This window comes from Sinocyclocheilus rhinocerous, unplaced genomic scaffold, assembly GCF_001515625.1.
Source record: "Sinocyclocheilus rhinocerous isolate Xijiao unplaced genomic scaffold, SAMN03320098_v1.1 scaffold2889, whole genome shotgun sequence".
Taxonomy (NCBI): domain Eukaryota; kingdom Metazoa; phylum Chordata; class Actinopteri; order Cypriniformes; family Cyprinidae; genus Sinocyclocheilus; species Sinocyclocheilus rhinocerous.
The window spans coordinates 51,546-71,073 of record NW_015656156.1 but is presented as its reverse complement, the minus strand read 5'-3'; the positions used below and the strand labels follow the sequence as shown (position 1 = coordinate 71,073).

The following is a 19,528-nucleotide window of genomic DNA, read 5'->3' as shown; positions in this document are numbered from 1 at the left end:
CTATGCAGGACATCTGCAATGCTGCGGGTTGGTCCACACCCATTACCTTCGTCAGGTTCTACGGTCTAGCCACTCCTGGCTCTTCTGTTCTCTCGCCCTAGCTGTGCAGTTTTCCACACTAGGCAGAGATTTGGAAGTCTGGCGGCGTGGGCATTCTCGTTCCCCTAGCGTTTTCCGACGCAGCTCGAGTTCCTGAAGAAAAACGTCTCAGGTTACGTATGTAACCCTAGTTCCTCGAGGGAACGAGACGCTGCGTCTCGGTGCCATACTTCCGGCATCCCTGCCAGCGCTTGCCTCATTCCTGAAGCTGACGCTGGCTCCGCCGCACGTGCTTTTATAGCTTCCTGGTCATGACGTCACCCGCCCGTGACGTCCCGCTCAGCTATTGGACTGATTTCACATGTTATTCAGAGCGTGGTCACAGAAGGCGTTTCCCTAGCGTTTCCGACGCAGCGTCTCGTTCCCTCGAGGAACTAGGGTTACATGCGTAACCTGAGACGTTCTTCCACACCAAACCCATCCAATCATGTCTTTATGGACCTTGCATTGTGCACTGGGGCACAGTCATGCTGGAATGGAAAAGAACCTTCCCCAAACTGTTCCCAAAATGGTGGAACCATAGCATTGTCCAAAATGTCTTGGTATCTCTTCACTGGAAGTAACCCTTGAAAATGCCCCCATGCCATTACTCATCCTCCACCAAACTTTACAGCTACAGTCAGGCAGGTAACATTCTCCTGGTATCTGCCAAACCCAGACCCGCCTGTCAGAAAAGCATGATTCGTCACTCCATAGAACACGTTTCCACTGCTCCAGAGTCCAGTAGTGGCATGCTTTACACCACTCCATCTAACGCTTGGCATTGCATTTGGTGATGTGAAGCTTCCATGCAGCTGCTTGGCCATGGAAACTCATTCATGTGACTTTTAAGCACCAGGCATGCACCTCAACACTCAGTAACCCCGCTCTGTGACATCACATGATCTTCTGCTTTGTAGCTTTTATAACCATAGTTTCACAACGACTATCATGGTTAGTGTAGCAAAACCATGGTTAATTTGTGGTTACCATGGTTATCTATAGTAACCATAGTTTTTTGTAGTAAAACCATGGTTAATTTTCATAAGGCTTCCTTACCGTTCTCATAACTTTAGAGAAATTAGAGGGAAAACGGTTAGCCTATGTATTCAAATGATTGGGCCAATTATAACCGTCCCATTTTAAATGAGTTGAACCAGTATATTTATACACAGAGCCTATATTATGTTTCAATTGTTGTCTGTTTTAAGACTATGCATTTTCAATGAACGCATTTTGTCAAGCTAAACTAATACAGCTTGCTCAGTGTGTAGGGAGTAGTAGTCTCAGAGGAAAGAGCGCGAAGGTAACGTTTACTATCCTATTCGTTAATCAGATAGCTAGAAAGAAAGGCTTTCAAAGAAATTCAAAAAACTTGTTGACATTTACAGACGGACCTCAGAGAACGTAGAAGGAGCGCTGCGGCAGGACTTCAGAGATAGAAAAAGAGAGGGAGGGTGCGTGCGTGTGTGTGTGTGTGAGAGAGAGAGAGGGAGATAGAGAGAGAGGATGAAAGAGAGAGCAGAGAAGACAGCTGCACGAAACGGGACAGTGTACTCTTGCGTAATCCAATGAACGCATTTTGTCAAGCTAAACTAATACAGCTTGCTCAGTGTGTAGGGAGTAGTAGTCTCAGAGGAAAGAGCGCGAAGGTAACGTTTACTATCCTATTCGTTAATCAGATAGCTAGAAAGAAAGGCTTTCAAAGAAATTCAAAAAACTTGTTGACATTTACAGACGGACCTCAGAGAACGTAGAAGGAGCGCTGCGGCAGGACTTCAGAGATAGAAAAAGAGAGGGAGGGTGCGTGCGTGTGTGTGTGTGTGTGTGTGTGAGAGAGAGAGAGGGAGATAGAGAGAGAGGATGAAAGAGAGAGCAGAGAAGACAGCTGCACGAAACGGGACAGTGTACTCTTGCGTAATCGTTGCTTTGCGCCAAGTAAATGAAATAATAGATTTTTTATTCTCAGGTGTTGATCATATTATTCAAAGCTTTTTGTGTTTTTATAAGTGATATACGCTATAAAGTGTGTTCTCATCTAGCTTTGGAGTCTCGTGCAACTAGCTATGCATGATCCTTACCTATAATACGCTGAGCTGGAAAAGGCTTAACGCAAAGTATGCAAAGCGTAAGAGACCGACTTAAAAGTAAAAGTTATTTTGGATACTCGACTTGAAACGGACTGGTGACTTTGTCTCCCGCGTGATGAAATGATGAAAACCTGCAACTTCAGCTTGGTAAGTTTTTGAAACACCTGACGATATCTTGCTCAGTCTGAATCCGTTAAGATGGGTGCTCAGAATGCAGTGACTCTAGTTTCATTTCTGAACGTTGAAAACATTAATGCGTGTCAGCTGGTCAATTAAAACGTTTAAATGTTTAGTAGCCTACGTTAATTTTGTTAACAAAAACTATCACATTATAGAAAGCTTGTTGTTTTGGGGTAAAAGCTAAATGTGTATGAATTACTTAAGGTGATGTTTTTTCCTCTCTGTCCTGAACCCTGTTAAAAATAGCTGTGTTTTGGAACATGTTTGCTGGTTTCTAGCTGGTGCAATGGCCATTAGTTAGTCCGTGCTGGTTTTTTGTTGGTGTAAGATTGTCTATGATCTTGCTACCAGGTAGAAACAGGTATCATGTTTCAAAACACAAATAGCATCTTAAGCTGGAATTTCCAGCAGAAAGGTGCTCTGGTAGCATATCATGTAATCAGTTAGTATCATGATTTATATTAGAAGCTAATACAAACCTGAGGCAAACAGCAGGTAGAAAACAACATCAGCATGAGAAACTCATAATGCACCATCAATAAGATAGTTTATAGATGCATTCCCTGCCCAAAACACAGCCTAAACCGGGTTGCTGTTAATATTGTGCTTGCAGGTTTAATTTTAGGGTAGTTTAAATTGTTTTTTTCTTTTTTTTTAGCATGGTTGAAAGTCAAAACTCATAGCACCGAGTCAGACCATGTTTCTTTTCCTGTTTTCTTCCTAACACCCCCCACCACATTTTTAAATGAAGAAAGCCCACTGTGGTGTTAATTAACAACCTTATTTACTCTTGCGGTGTGATGCTCAATCCATCAGGCTGAGTTTTTGAATGTCTGTGTAGCATCACGCCTGACATGGATGACCATTGTTAAAGGTTAAATGAATTGTTAAATGAATGTGTGTTTGAGTTTTACACTTGTATCAGGATGTATAAACTCTCAGCAGTGCTGTGATAATATATAAAGGGCAGAGCACTACTGGTCACTGTAGCTCACGGAACGGCAACGTCGTTCAATCACATATGCATAATTGCTCTTTTCTCCTCTCTCACTTTTTTGCCTTTCTCTCGCCTCTTTCCTCCCGCTTTGTCACCCTCCCTTGTCTGACTCTCATGCCAACACACCACACGCACAGCACAACTGCAGTGTGTGAGATGGACAGATAGCTGGTGTGAAAGGGGAGCATATGTGTTGGCTCTTTGAAAGCTCAGCGTGAATCGTCAGCAGAAAGCTGTGACCTCTCCGAGCAAATCCTCTGTCCAAACCTGCCCGAATGACCAGACCTGATGTATAAATGTGAGAAATAATTGCATATAAGCATTCTGAAACATGATGCTTTGTAAGCCTAATCCAGTGGGAAATACAGAGACATGTTAGTTTACTGTGGTGACTCATTGAAAGCATCTTTTTACATTTTTAATTACCACAATGCTGAGTCAAGTTCATTTTTCTGTTGCAAAGGTTTTGCATGTGGGAGGAATATATTCTTCTCTGTTCTTTTGAGATTGACCATGTTTGTTTGTCTCTAAAATAACTTTTCTGTTTAAATTTCAACTCATTTCAGCTTTAATTTAGAAATGTTTTTGGATAGAAACTCACTGTTTAACCTTCAAACATGGTTATATTTTATATTAATACATAATTTAGTTTATTTATTAAGCAGTTTTCCTCTTGCACACCATTTCTATCCATATTCTAGGTGATTTCAGGTTTTACTGTCCTTGTAGTGACATTTGGTATGCACAATGAGGGTAAAACCTGACTCCTCCACACCTATGTTCCATAGGTATTCTCTAAGGATGACTGTCCATCTCCAGCTATATGAAATCAATGAAAGAGATAAATTATACTGAGATTAAAGGTAGAAAGCAGAAGATTGGGGAAGGGAGGAGAGCACCTGCCACTTTTTTTGCTCAAAACACGAGTGTCTCTCAGTATAAGCTCACAAGCGGTGGAATGTTGAATTTGTGTAACCCTGTCAACATCTCTGGAGAATCAAAGCAATTCAGGTCTTCATTTGAGTAGATAACTATAGTCATGGCAGGTAGATGAGGATTTTATATACACGGATTCATTTCATAATCGTTATGGTTTATAGTTATGCTTTTGGGGTTTTATAGTAAGCATCATTACTGATTTTAGGTAATCATATATTTTATAATTTGCTTTACACAGTTTAACTACACACAATATTTATTTTGCTATAAGATAAGATCACATGTCGAATGTCTAGAAGATGGATGTGCATTAATATATTAATGCATTCAGAATAAAGGGATGGGACTTCAGAATAGGACTGTTAGGTGTCCGTGTGTGAAAACATATGTCATTTTCTTTCCAATTACATGTATGTAAGCCTGTGAAATTGACTTGGCATGAAGAAGGTATTGGGATATTCACTGGTCGCCAGTCCCACACTGAACCCAGTTCATCCTGGATTTAGTTTAGAGGGTTTGAGCTTGTCTTCACCCTGTAAATTAGCAAAAGACACTGTCAGCAATACAGATTCAGAGAATGCATATATGCATGTATATGTATTTAGCTGTATTTGTATTTAGGATATAATTTCAATTTATTTAGTCAGTTTAGCCAGGGATGACCAGTGTAGTCAGAGGTTTGGTAGCAAATTTTACATGCAAATAAATCTATATATATATCATTTTATTTGCATATGAGATTTGCATATTTGCTACCAAACCTCTGACTAAACTGGCTATGTGTGTTTGATTAATCTTATTTGCACGTGTTTATATTAAATATATAGACTGTAATAGACTAGGTATGTAATATACTAGACATAGAGCAGGGAACAACAAGTACATTTTATGCATCTGTATTTTCTGTATGTAGGACAAATTAAATTAGTCTGATTTTTATTTTTTTTTGTAATTCATCAACAGTATGACTCAAAGCTTTTGTGTCTTATTCGAGGTAATTCTGGAGTCCTACATATTAAACTCAACACAATACCAAAAAAAAACAAAAAAACCTTCGCTTAATTCCATTGAGATCATTTTAATCTGGGATTTTCTGAAGGAAGAACGTACTGATGAGGCGTACGCAATATTCCCTCACAATATTTGTCAGCTGAAGCATCTGACCTTTGACATATTTATATTTCTCATTTGCCTTACAGCTGTAATTTTTTTTAAATATAACCTTTAAAGTACCCTAATTTCACCTTCTGCTCTACACAACTCACTCATATTTGTGGATACGATTTTTTCTCTCTCTGTCATTCATATTTTATAATTGTTTTTCCCCAGTGTGTGAGTTCGTTACACTGTAATGGATGATTACATAATATCTATAACTACCTCCAGATCATTAGCATTTACTGCCTCTCTGTTCTATTTCTATCCAGTCATTACAGTCAATTTCTACCCATGAGACAAATATGGCACAAAAAAGATTTTTAAAAGTCTGTCTTGACAGCTTTGCTTTGTTGATGTGTTCTGCTGAAGTTACTATGTCTTTTTACATCTTGCTATGTGAGGTATACTACCAGGTTTGATTATAGGCTACTTGACTAAATTTATATTCCTGATTATTTTATAAACAAGTTTGTCAAATGTATTTGTTTATTTTTGGAAAACAAAATACTTTTTTTCTTTCTTTTTGGTGTTCCACAGAGGCTAAAAGATCAACTCATAGACCAAAGACAGTCTGTGAATAATGTGTGCAGTGCTGAGGCTCGTGTAAGGTGACTTCTGAGGGTTTATCTCAGTCTTCTGTTGTGCTTTCAACACAGTCATCGCTTTCTAATCATTACAAACAATCTCTGCATTTTCTTTAACTCACACACAGGCATGTTCGCTCATACACATAACACATGTGTGTTAGGCATCAAGGATTGTCCCACTTTACTGTTCACTTACAGAATTAAATATATAACACCTCTGCTGTAGCAAGGTCTTCTTCAATTCTAGCTCTCTTTCAACACATCTGATGCAACTTCAAGATGCTTTACGTAAGCTGGATATCTTTGAGGATATCCTTGCTGAATATGTATGTGCGTGTGTGTGTGTGTGTGTTATAGACAAAGTTTGGTGTTAAAGAAAAAATCATTACCCTTTAAAAGGTTCTGTCCATCACTCCCTTGCAGGGTAGAAATAATAGGCCATCTTGGTGGAGAAGCAGCTAAAAGGTTTTTTCTTACTGAGGGTGTCACGATGTCACACACACGAGGGACGAGGAGACGCTGGAGAATGCTTTTAACAGGACTTTATTGGAACCAAGGGAGACGAACACAGGAAGACCTTCACCGGAAGACGTACAACAGCGGACAGAGAAGTAGGGACTGGGAACACTTTAAATACACACAGGAGGAGGGGATCACGAGACACACCTGGGAGCAATGACACATCATGGGGAACACCTGGGACAAATGAACTAAACTAATCAGGGGAGGAACAGGAAACTAATCAAATAAGGGCATGGGAAGGCACATGGGGAGCAGGACACACACAACACATGGAACAGAGTCTGACAGAGGGCCAGATTGTTATATACAGCAAGAGTTAGTCCTAAGGAGAAAATCCCACAGCATTGTATCTCCACCACCTTGAGCTGTTCAGGTTTGGAACAAGTCTTGACCTTCATAAGTGGCTTAATTTAAACTCCGGTCAAGTCCAGCTGAATTCATTTGAAAAAAAGACAGGTGATCTTGTTATCTGATTCAGCAGGTTCAGGTTCAGTGCTGGCCAAGCTCTCAGCAGAGATGATTGAATGCTGTTCTTCTGAACTATTAAAAATTCATCACTTCCCAGGTTCCACCATGTCACTGCAGTCTTTGTGTTCTGTGGAGCCTGACGTGATGGAGGAACTCAACGTGTTCATCAAGCATTCAGAGGTGTCTCTGTGTTTCAAAGCTCCTTGTCTAAAACATGTTTTCCATTATTTTTGAAATGTTGACTCTCAGAAAAGTCAGTGGTTGTTTTTCTCCACACATGTGCTATGAAGATTGAAACGACTTCGAAACATGCTTCAAAGAAAGAAATGCTATGAGTTCATCTGACAAGGACAGTCAGCCTTACCTTGCTATGATCTTTATTTCCTTACCGCAGATGGTACAGATTACCTCTTCACCTAATGTGCTTAGATTGGTCCACAGTTTTGTGATTCACCAAGAGTTTCGGCACTTTGGAGAAGAACAGTGCAGAGAGGCTTAAAGAAATAGTTCACCCAAAATATGATTTTAAAAAAAATCATAATTTACTCACCAACCAACATGTCATTGCAAGCCTGACTTTTTTCACAAATCGCAAATTGGAGGAAATAGTTGAAAAATGCACTGAGGGCTGTCAAGTGAGGATGCATGATATATATCTGTACCATATCGGTTATTGCCATTTTTTTATATTTCTTATTGAATATATATTGGCTGATATCGGATGTTCAATCGTTCATTTCCCCTATTTTTTATTTTTTTCATTTTGATAACCTTTTCTATTATCTAACACTTGCTTAAAGTTGAGATAATAGAAAAAGACTTAGATCTTTAAAAAAAAAAGATCTTTAAAAAGACTAATAATAAATAACACTTTTAAATGTAGTCTTTAGCAAATCTTAAAATGAATAAAAAAATTTTCATACCATATCTGTGCTCAAAACGACTATACCGGTAATACAGCTAATTTGACACTAGGTGGTGCTAGCATTTAAAATTATTGATTTTTTTTGTTTGTTTTTTTTTTTTGTCAGCTTTATCAGCTAATTGGTATATGCCAAAATTTTAATATTGGTGCATTCCTACTGTCAGGCTCCACACGGCATCATGAAGGTATTCCATTTGAGTTGTGCATTATTCCAAATATTCTGAAGCCATTTGCCTTTGCAAAATATGGTGTCATTGACTTATTGACAATGTCAATCAAACCTGAAGTGACACATATACAGCAGATTATTTTAAATAATGACCTACATTTCAGCATGTTCCTCACACAAATCTATTGCATGGCTTGAGAAGAACTTGAAGTTTGTAAATAAGTCATACAGGTTTGGAACAACATGAAGGTGAGTACATGATGATGACAGGCACAAAATAATGATCTTTAAAAAAGCATCATATGACCCCTTTAAGATTTTCAACTCTGCTTCAAAACGTCTTCACTACAACTAAAGACATTTTATGATTTAAACGGTGAAGGCTTATCTGCTAGAGCTATTTTAGGAGTGCTAACTGTTTAGCATGGGATTCTGAGTTCTGCAGTGTAATTCAGTCAGAGGTTTATATGATTAGTGAAGGTTTAAGAAGGCAACAGATGAAAATCACATGAACACTGTGAGGCTTAGGGTCTTTTGCGGCTTAGCTGGTTTAACACTGATGAGATGCCAAACTACATTTTAAAACATCGCAGCACTAGAATCTTTGTGTTTTCACATTTTTTTCCCACATGCTTGTGGATCTTTGTTGGATTCTATAGAGTTGTAGAGACTGTGATTGAACAGCCGATGAGAGTCGACAAGCATCTTCTGTTCAGCACAGCAAGGTTCCAGATTTGAGGTGATTGAGGACATTCCCATGAACAGATCAAAGCAGAGTTGATACCTTGTATCTGACACATTTATTCCAACTATAAAGAAAATGTATTTTATTATTTGATGAACAATTCAGACTCTGAACTGAGCACAATTGTTCCATTTGTAAAATCGAATTTGCTTTGCCTGTAGATAATTGCTAGGTTTTCTATAGATCACTCTTAGGACAACCATTCAATCACAAGCATTTAATGAGTTAAATCAGCCTTAGGCTACATTGATATTGATTGTCCCCAGATACATTGATCAGCACAAATGAACAAGTGTGTTTAGACTCTTCTGTTTATTGATATTCACAGACCCTGCATGTCACTCTGACGATATTTGACCCGTGATCATAAAGCTCTTGAATCTATAATTCAAATGCAGCGCATGTTGCCCGGAGTCTCTGGCGCTTGGACCGAATCCCAGGTTTCAAACTCAAGCCACACACTTCACCTGGTCTTCAATATTTAATTCAGAAAAGCAAACAGCTGTCCTGCCTCAACAAAACACCTTCACACTTATCATTCTTGGCCTCTGTTAACGGCCGGGTTCATGAAGGTCTGATGAATCGCATCTACAAGGACATTCACACCAAGAGTGAAAAGGTCGAAGGGGCAAGAAAATATATTTGCAGGGCTGAGCACTTATTTGATTGGAAAGACCACCGGGACGTGATAATACAGTAAGAGTCAAAGCGCTGTTTTCTGAAGAAAGAGTTCTATATCAGTTCAATCGGTTGTTATCTACCAGATGCTTTTCAACCCAATGTGACCTACGGTGCAGTAATTACAGCTCCAGCCCTCTGGAGCAATCTAGGGTTCACAGCCTGCATTATCAGAAATAAAATTACCGCTCTATGTTAAAGAGAAGAGAAACCGATCAGATAACTCATTACATCATACATTTATTGGCTCTTCTCTAAAGCTCTATTTGAATAAACGTGTGTGACCATATACCTTACTGCTGAATGAAAGTTTACCCTGGACCTTAGAAATTCAATAGGACTGCATAGAGCTCTACAAATTAAGGTCACTGCTTGCACGCCGATATTGAACTGGTTCTTGGAGCTTGCTAGAATCGTAATCCTTCAGTGAAGACAACTGAGCTGTTTGACAGTGTAGTCTCTGTGCTTGTGTGTCAACTACAATACCCGACTCTTGAATCTTGAATCAATCTCTTGATTGCTGCTGTCTGTTTTTGATTTGTGTTTTTCCCTATATTCATTACCTTACAGGGATCAACAATAATGCTTTTTTTTCTGCTGGTAGTTCTGATATGCACTTGCCCTGTCAATATTTTCAGTTATCAATTTTTAAATGGTTTAAATTATATTATTGATCAAAAAATGACTTTAGCTTTAGCAACAATTTATGTGTCAGAAAAAAATTACATTTCTGTTGGTAGTTCAAATTTGCACTTGCCCTGTCAATATTTTCAATTATCATTTTTTAAAATTGTTCAGCAACAATTTATGTGTAAAAAAGAAAAAGAAAATAATAAATAAATATATAATTCAACAATAATGCTTTTTTTTCTGCTGGTAGTTTAGATTTGCACTTTCTCTGCCAAAATTTTCAATTATCATTTTTTAGATAGTTTAAATTGTATTAGTGATCAAAAAATGTATTGTATCTATTTCTTAGCAACAATTTATGTGCATCAGAAAACAATATAATTTCATATTATTGATTTGTAAGGCTTATTTGTTTGTTTATTGTACAATGTACAATGAAGTCAATGTTGTTGTCAGAATATCTTCTGCTTTACATAGAACAAAGAAAATCATACAGGTTTGGAAAGACACGAGGGGGAGTAAATGATGACATAATTAATTTTTTTGTGAACTCTTTCTCTATATATATTTTTAATCAGTACCAAAATATTACAGATCATTTTCTACAAATAATTAAATTATAGTTGTAGTGACACTGGTGCAATACAGTAACCGAAATTCTCTTAATGTGTCCTGGTCCACCTTAGTGCCCTTATAACTTTAAGTCTAATAGTATGTCATAAGTCATATGAAGCTCTGGGTGTTTAATTCAAGTCTCCAGTTGTACTTATTTCTACATCGGTAGGCTTTTACACACATCAACACCCTGAATAATACCACTTGTCCACTCATCGCTGTTCAAAACTTCACAAAGTTGAGAGCCAAAGCCAAACACAACAACAAGGCAAGAGTGGGAGGAGATGATGTTGAAAGGCAGAAATGGAGGAGGTCAAACGGTATCAAAGAGACATGTGAAGCCTGCTGGCATACTTCGCACCAAGGTTTTTTTTTTCAGTGTTTTTTTGGTGCAAATGTGACACTTATCAGACCTGACAGGAGAGGAGAAAGGTCAGAGAATCTCTGTTGGGCCTTGGGTAGATTTGTATTACAATTTTTTACTTACTTGTTGGACACAGACATTTACATTTCAAATTTACAATTATGTACTGGGCAAAGACTTTCATACAAAAGCAACTACTATTTTAAAAAAGGAAGTGGAAGACAGGAAGAAAAGACATGTGTCCTTGCAGAAGTGTGAAGATCTGACCTGATTATAACTTCTTGTAAGAAATGAAAAAGTATAGCACAGAAATACCTACTGACGAGTCTAGGAGATACAGTCACCTTGGGGATACAGGACAAAGTCACCTTGGGCAACCATTTACCAGTGTGCCACATTCAGACCACACACTTGCTTTTGCATTAAATTAATATAGACACCCTTCAACATCTAGGTTTGAATGATTGGAATGTTTCCATACAAAATTATATAGTTTACATTACATACTACATTGTAGAACATAGATTTTTAGAGTACATTTTACAAGAATACTCTTTATTTTTCACATTAATTATTTAATGTATTATACATTGAAATTAATTCAATTTAAACAAAATTCTTTTGAACTATTCGCACTGAAGACTGGAGCAAATTAGCTTTGCTATCACAGGAATACATTACATTTTAAAATATGTTCAAATAGAAAATGTTATGTTTTTCATAACATTTAATTAATTTTGATAACATTTACAATATTACTTTTTTTAAATTAAATAAATTATGCCTATGTGAGCATAAGAGACTTCTTTCAGAAACATTAAAAAATCCCAACTCTTTGCCTTCAAAGAATCTCAAGTATATTTTTATAATATTTTGTCAGTTCATAGGTAATCATGAAGGTTCGGTTCAGACCCCTGTGAAGCAGAATTTTGCTGAGATGTTACCCTTTAACGCAGCCTTTGCACTACTTCCCAGCCCAGCTCACCTCATTAAACTGACAATGACAGTCCCACAGTTATGCCCACAACAGCTTGATCTTCAAAAAGAACACACTGTTTTTGAAGTTTGGTAAGTGTCAGAATGTATTAACTCGATAAGGTACATCCCAAATCCCATCAGATCACATGTGCCTCTACAGAGGGTACAGAAACACCACAGTCCCAAATTCAAAAGCTTTAGCGCAACTTCGAACCTTGTTCGTACCTTCCAGAACTGCATCACATCCTACGGTTCCTAGTAGTTCTGTTATCACACATGTCCACAAAAGGTGCTTCTTAATAGAAAATGTGTGAAATGGTGGTACTTACCTGGTGAATCATCCAGAGTGGTGGAAGAGGCACAATGGTTTTTGTTAACTCTTTGTTAACCGTGTTCCTCCTACACATCTGAGCTGCATCTAAGAAGACAGAAAACATTTATAGTGTATGCGTTTGTGTCACATTGCCTCCAAAACATGTCCCGTATAAATGCATATTGAGGAGATTTCAGGACCTCAGTTCTGCTCACTTATCAAAGCATATACTGAGGTCATGGGTCTTTTTAAGTCATTCAAATTGGACATAGATTTGTTATGAAGCTATCTCACGACCAATTCATACATATTTTACAAGGTGGCTAATTCATATGTATTAGTACCAGTGTTGGGGGTAACGCATTACATGTAACGCAAGTTATGTAATCAGATTACTTTTTTTCAAGTAACTAGAAAAATAACGCATCACTTTTTAATTTACAAGAAAATATCTGAGTTACTTTTTCAAAAAAGTAACGCTAGTTACTTTGTTTTCCCATTTATTGACTGACAAGTCTCCTGTCCCCATGTTGAGACTTCAGCCTGAGGTTTATTCATTACACTTTTTGGTGTGAAAGGGCTTTTACATTTGCTATAAACAGAACTTCTTATATTAAAAACAATCAAGCCCTGCTCATATTTAAAAAGTAACGTAACGCATTACTTTCCATAAAAAGTAACTAAGTAACGTAATTAGTTACTTTTTTATGGAGTAACACAATATTGTAATGTATTACTTTTAAAAGTAACTTCCCCCAACACTGATTAGTACGACCTAATTTGTAAGATTTTGATTGATTTCTGTAAGGGGTAGGTTTAGGGGTGGTCATTCCTGCAAATTTGCCATCGCGTAAAATACGTATGATTTCTCACAAAGTGTAGAAATTTGTACGAGTGAGGTCGTTCGAATTTGTACGAATTAGCCACCTCATAAAATATGTACGAATTGGAAGGATCAGATAATGGCAACTTCACATTTTTAATGGAGTTCAATTATTGGAGTTTAATTATTTGTAATATTGTTATTGATTAAAGAAAACTTAAATGTTAAATGAATAATGCTAAAATGTTATTTTATAAAATTATTTATTTTCAGCTTTTTGTCACATTTTGCTACATTTGTTTTTCAGCAGATTGGTGGATGAATTGGCTCTTTTTCAAGAGATGAGCTGTTGTTTGAGTCATGTTGGCTTGCTATCTGCAGCTGTAACTGGAACAAGTTGGAAAAAAGCTTTCACTCCTAAACCTTCTAAACAAAAAGTTGTTTGAAGCATTATGTCACATTGACTAAATGGCCCCCTTATACTCCAGCCAGACTCAGATATGAGTGAGGATATGAAAACTTTGTGTGAGAGATTGTTATCCGTCAGTAGTGCTTGAGTTCAGGTTACAGTTATTTGGTACATGAAATACAAGTACTCGCACAGAAATACAAGGATATGCCACTCAAACAGTCCACTGACGCACATCTCAAAAACATACAAGACTGACATCATTCAATAACATCCAGATCTGCTCTGTTACCAGGGCTGCAGTCTGTTTCATTTTATAACCACTGGCAGATAAATTGAGTGTAAAAAATGAAATTTTTTTACCCTGACCATTTTCCACTCACAGAACAAACAATTCTCTTACTCCATTAAGTAGCACTATAACTGTATTTGTTCTGTGCTTTTTATTAGCATCATGAGGGTAGATTTTAATACCTAACTTTTAGTTGGCTTGTCATTGTACGTGCATGCAATTCAGAGGCTCTGCTTTCTTTATTTTTACAATTAAAGGGACAATTCATCCAAAATTGAAAATAATATCACAATTTCCTCACCCTCATGCTGTATGACATTCTTCTGCAGAACAAAAAATGACAATATTAACAATGATTCAACTGTTATACAGTGAAAGCCAGTGTGGTCCAAAACAACATTGGACCCTATTGACTTCTATTGTATAAAAACTTTTTTTTTTTCAAGAAGTGCAAAAAGTGCCAAGTTTAGTGCTGTAAAACTGTGGGTTGAACCCAAAATGTTTTGCTGCACTTCACACTTTTGCACATTAGGTTTAGATTGATGTAGGCTTTTGGTCTATGTGTGCATATCTTCATTATATTTTGACTTATTTTTGGATCTATGCACCTGAAGGCATTTACCTTTTTATTCTGGAGGCGTGTTTGGTGCTACGCATATTTCCTCTTTTTGTTTGTGCCGTCAAGTCAAACACACAAAAATCCAACTGGACAACTGACAAATATAAGTTGACAATTACAAAGTACAAAGGTATTTAAAAAATTGTATGTGTATTTGAGTGTATGTGAGGATTCGGTCAGTACTGGCAATAATAGGTGGCAAGACATTTTGTGTTGTCTGAGCATTTGTTAAATTAACCTGGCAGTCTCAAAGTCTCCTTCCTTCCTGATATATTGACCTGGGTTTTTAATTTTGTTATTTTGACTTTTACCAATTACACAGAACCAAACAAAAGTAGAGAAAACGTTGGGCCGACATTTGGAGCATGGTAATACCCTCGGGTTGGCCTCATTAGCGTGCAGCCCGTTGGATCTGCTGGTGTGGAGATAATCCGCTGTTGTTTCCTGCCGTCTCACATGAAGTATATGCTAATGATAACACTGTTTTACAGAGATACAAGCCACAACAACAGCACTACATTCTGTTCTTCAGTTTGTAGATTTTAAATCCCCTTTAACATCTGAAACTCACATCTTGAAGTCTTTGCCCAGTTCTCACATGCTGGCTGCATTTCATATTGTTTTACATTACAGTATAGAGTATCGTATTAAAAGTTTGGGATCTGTAAGATTTTTTAAAATAAATGAATACTTTTATTCAGCAAGGGTGCATTAAATTGACCCAAAGTGACACTAAAGGCATTTATAATATTACAAAAGATTTATATTTCAAATAAATGCTCAACATAATCAAAATTGATCATATTAAGTCATTTTGTGCATATTTTTTTTGTGCTATGCATTGGGTTAACCTGCAGTTTTGTTGTTGAGATGCTCTGCGTTCATCCTGGCTTCTAGGTAAACCAACACCATTTACCAGAAAAGTTGGGTCCTGTTGGGATGTATGACCTTTATGCTTTCAATTACAAGTATGGAAATGGCATGTTTTATACATGAAGGGCAGTGGACATGTTTTCTTTGCAGAATTTCAATTTCAAATCTGAATGCTTGGCACTAAAAGCATCACATAGAATATAAATTGCACCACAATTTTTTTTTTTTTTTTTACTTAGTTAGACATGTATGGAGACATGTCATGTTTTGCTATGATTTGCAATAGACTTTTCTATAAATATTCAGATATGTATATCCCTACACGTGTGTATCTAACTATGAAGAAAAGGAAATGTGAGTGTGCTCTGCAGCATACCGGAAACTGCTAATGTTTTAGTAAAGATGCTGGCAGGTGATGTGACTGATGTGCTTGACCTGACGGCAGGAGAGTGAGCTCCACAGTTTGGTTTCTTTTTTCCACCAGGCCAGAACCAGAATGCTTGCAGGTGTCATGGCACATTGTTAGTTAGACACAGGAACTCTGGAAGCTCCATGGTGACAGGTTTCCCCTCGAGGCTCTATAATACTCTAGATACTCATCAATCAAAGCTTGAGTCTGAAAAGCAGAGCAAAAGGTAAAGAAATATGTAAATGGAGGCAAAACTTACTACATAAATTTACAAGTTTTTTAATGAAGATATCAGAAAAATAATGAATTGCATTTGTGAGCAAGTATCTTGATTTGTGCATGCACAATGGATGTTATTATGGTGGGTTGGTTTGTGCAAGAAAAAATGTGAATATTGCTTTTTAATATTTTCAAGCACTTCTCCTGTTATGCTGCAAAATAGTGTGTAGGAAAATTAAGAGCTCTGGAAACTGAAAAAGCTATTTCCAGCTGCTAGCTAACTCCTCTGCACTAATTTAAATGAATAAATAAAAGCTAACAGTAAATCATACATTGATCTTCTGATTCACGACCATTCAACACTGTCTTATATTTTTATACTTATATTACTTTCTTCTTTCCTAGTTTGGTCATTTTATAATTTTACATGTATAATTTTATATGTATTATTTAATTTTTATTTTGAAATTATTTTTTAAATATTATGTATTGTACATTTTACATATAAATATAATTTGTATTATAGAGTTGTACATTTAGTTTAATTATACGTTATACAACAGTAAATTCACTTTTAGAGACACCTTTGCGAGAAAATGTTGGCATTCAAGGCAAAACATTACAGAGTCATTCTGTATTATGTTTTCCAGCAATTTTGAGCAGTCAGAACTTATATTTCTTAAAGATTAACTGTTGTGTATGTAAAGACTAGGGGATCGAACGATATGTGTTTTTCAGGTCCGATGCCGATACCGATAATTACAGATCAAGTAGGCCGACAACCGATATTTTTGAGCCGATATATTTGTCTGGTGTAAAAATGAAAATTAATGCCAAAATTAAGAATAATAACGGCTTTGACAAACACTTTGTTTAAATGTTTTTAAATTATTTTATCGGCAAACCAGTTTTGAAAATGACGAAATGGATAACCATAAAAATGCTTAATGTTGGCGCCAATAATCGGTTGACCCCAAGTAATGACCAAAATCATAAAGTTTTCTCTGACTTTCCAATTCTTCATTCTCTTTCTTTTTCTCTCTTCCAGATCTTCATTTGGATTGAATCCTTTCATCTGGACTAACGCCTTCATGAGGACAATTCTCAAAGCAAGAACTTGTACAGCTTGTGGTGTTTTGGGAAACTGTGAAATCACCTTTCTATAAACCATTTGCAACCATCAGTGGATCTACAGGAAATAAAGGAATATTCTGTCCCATTAGTCTGAAACAGCAAAGCCTTTAAAGACCAACAGGAGAATAAATTCAAAAGTCTTCCAGCAGTTCATAAGAGCCGAAATTGAAGGATCTTCAGTTCTCATGGTAGAATAAGAGACTATAAAGAAAATAATGAGCAGTGATTTAAGGGCTAAAAGAATATTTTTATAACTCAAATTCTCCTTGTTTGTTCTGTGGCATTTAACTTTCTGTGCACGTCAACATACTGCACAAAAAAACATTAGAACCAGTCACAGTATCTTTAGCCATGAATTACTGCTCACATTTATCAGCTATGACCTTTACAAAGGCAAAGCATCACCAATATCTGCAACTAACAAACTAAATTACTTTTTTTACCCAAGATGCTTTCATGGATTAATTGATCCTTTTTGCTAAGAATCATGCATAGATGATATGAAGTGCTGGTGAACCATGCAACATGGATCTGGTGAACAGCTCAGATGAGTTCTTCCTCATCAATGCCACAGTCAGTCCCACAACCCTGGAGTCTTGGGATGACGCTACACTCCTCAGCCTTCAGATCTCCATCTCTGCCATGCTAGCCATCGTCACTTTGGCCACCGCTCTGTCCAATGCTTTCGTGATCGCCACCATTTTCCTCACACGCAAACTTCACACCCCCGCCAACTTCTTGATTGGCTCTCTCGCAGCAACAGACCTCCTGGTGTCCATTTTAGTCATGCCAATCAGCATTGTGTACACGGTCAGTAAGACTTGGACCCTGGGTCAGATCGTGTGTGATATCTGGCTGTCATCTGACATAACGTTCTGCACGGCTTCCATTCTGCACCTGTGCGTGATCGCGCTTGACCGATACTGGGCCATTACTGATGCTCTAGAATACTCGAAGCGTCGCACCATGCGGCGAGCGGCGCTGATGATCGCCGTAGTGTGGGTGATCTCGGTCTCCATCTCCTTGCCTCCTCTCTTCTGGCGGCAGGCGAAGGCCCACGAGGAGCTCACGGAGTGCATGGTCAACACCGACCAGATCTCCTACACGCTCTATTCCACATTCGGTGCGTTTTATGTTCCCACAGTCCTCTTGATGATTCTCTACGGGCGTATCTATGTGGCGGCTCGCTCCAGGATCTTCAAAACGCCGGCGACCAGTGGAAAACGGTTCACCGCTGCTCAGCTCATCCAGAACTCGGCGGGTTCTTCGCTCTGCTCGCTGAACTCCACTTCTAATCAGGAGGGACAGCTTCATCCTGGAGGAGCAGGAGGTGGTGGAGGTGGGGGAGGAGGGTCTCCTCTTTTCACGAACAGTGTGAAAGTGAAGCTGGCTGATAGCGTGCTGGAAAGAAAGCGTCTTTGTGCCGCTCGGGAGAAGAAGGCCACCAAAACTCTTGGGATTATCTTGGGTGCGTTTATAGTGTGCTGGCTCCCGTTCTTCGTGTTCACGCTGGTGATGGGGGTCTGTAAAGACTGCTGGTTTCATCCTGTGCTCTTTGATGTGTTCACCTGGCTAGGGTACCTCAACTCACTCATCAATCCAGTCATCTACACTGTCTTCAATGATGACTTCAAACAAGCCTTCCACAAACTCACCAAGTTTAAAAGATGCTACTGATGTTACACGTCTCTCATGTGTTTTGACACGTTCATGACTTAATAAGAGGATTTCTGCAGAAAATATCTGAATCCTGTGAACATTCATCGTTCAACTGCTGTCGAGGACCCAACGTACCTTGCCGTTCGTTTTTCAGTGAGCTCCTAAGCGCACACATAGTGTCTGGTCGATGTATATTACTGTTCTCATGAGACAGCTTGTAAAATATTGTGCCATATTGTTGATGCTTCCTCGTAGTTTATGAATGCATGCAAAGATAATGAATCCTTCGCTGGAGAGCGACGTTCTACTGTCTCTGTAACTAATAGCTGTATATAAACTGCCTTATTTACCAGAAACAGACTGATATTAATATGAAATACTATTTATTTAAAAAGAACACAAATAAATAAAGGTTGCTGTTCCCATAGGAACAAATATATAGGTCCCCTGAGGACAAAGCTGAAGTTCATGGACATTAGCATAGACTCCCTAAATAAAACTGTTCATTATATAAGATTAAACAAAGCTTTAGGTTTTGTGGTTTTGTGTGACAGAACTTTGGTGTCAGTTTCCTCTTTAATTTTGATGTCAGAGTTTGAGGAGTTTTATGATCATGAAGATGAAAAACAGGCTTCGGGCTGCATGACTCATTTCA

At 37.8% G+C, this 19,528-nt stretch overlaps 1 protein-coding gene across 1 annotated transcript; it reads left to right on the top strand.

Moving 5' to 3' along the window:
- The first annotated feature begins 1,959 nt into the window (after window positions 1-1,959).
- On the top strand, window positions 1,960-19,272 carry LOC107719539 (5-hydroxytryptamine receptor 1D-like). Its single transcript, XM_016526968.1, has 2 exons — window positions 1,960-2,315; window positions 17,129-19,272. Exon 2 carries the CDS (start codon window positions 17,740-17,742, stop codon window positions 18,889-18,891), a length of 1,152 nt encoding a protein of 383 aa, XP_016382454.1. The 5' UTR covers window positions 1,960-2,315; window positions 17,129-17,739; the 3' UTR covers window positions 18,892-19,272.
- The last annotated feature ends 256 nt before the right edge of the window (window positions 19,273-19,528 follow it).

What these genes read in the sequence shown, in the direction of transcription:
- LOC107719539 (XM_016526968.1), top strand. Translation starts at nt 17,740, where the DNA reads ATGGATCTGGTGAACAGCTCAGATGAGTTCTTCCTCATCAATGCCACA.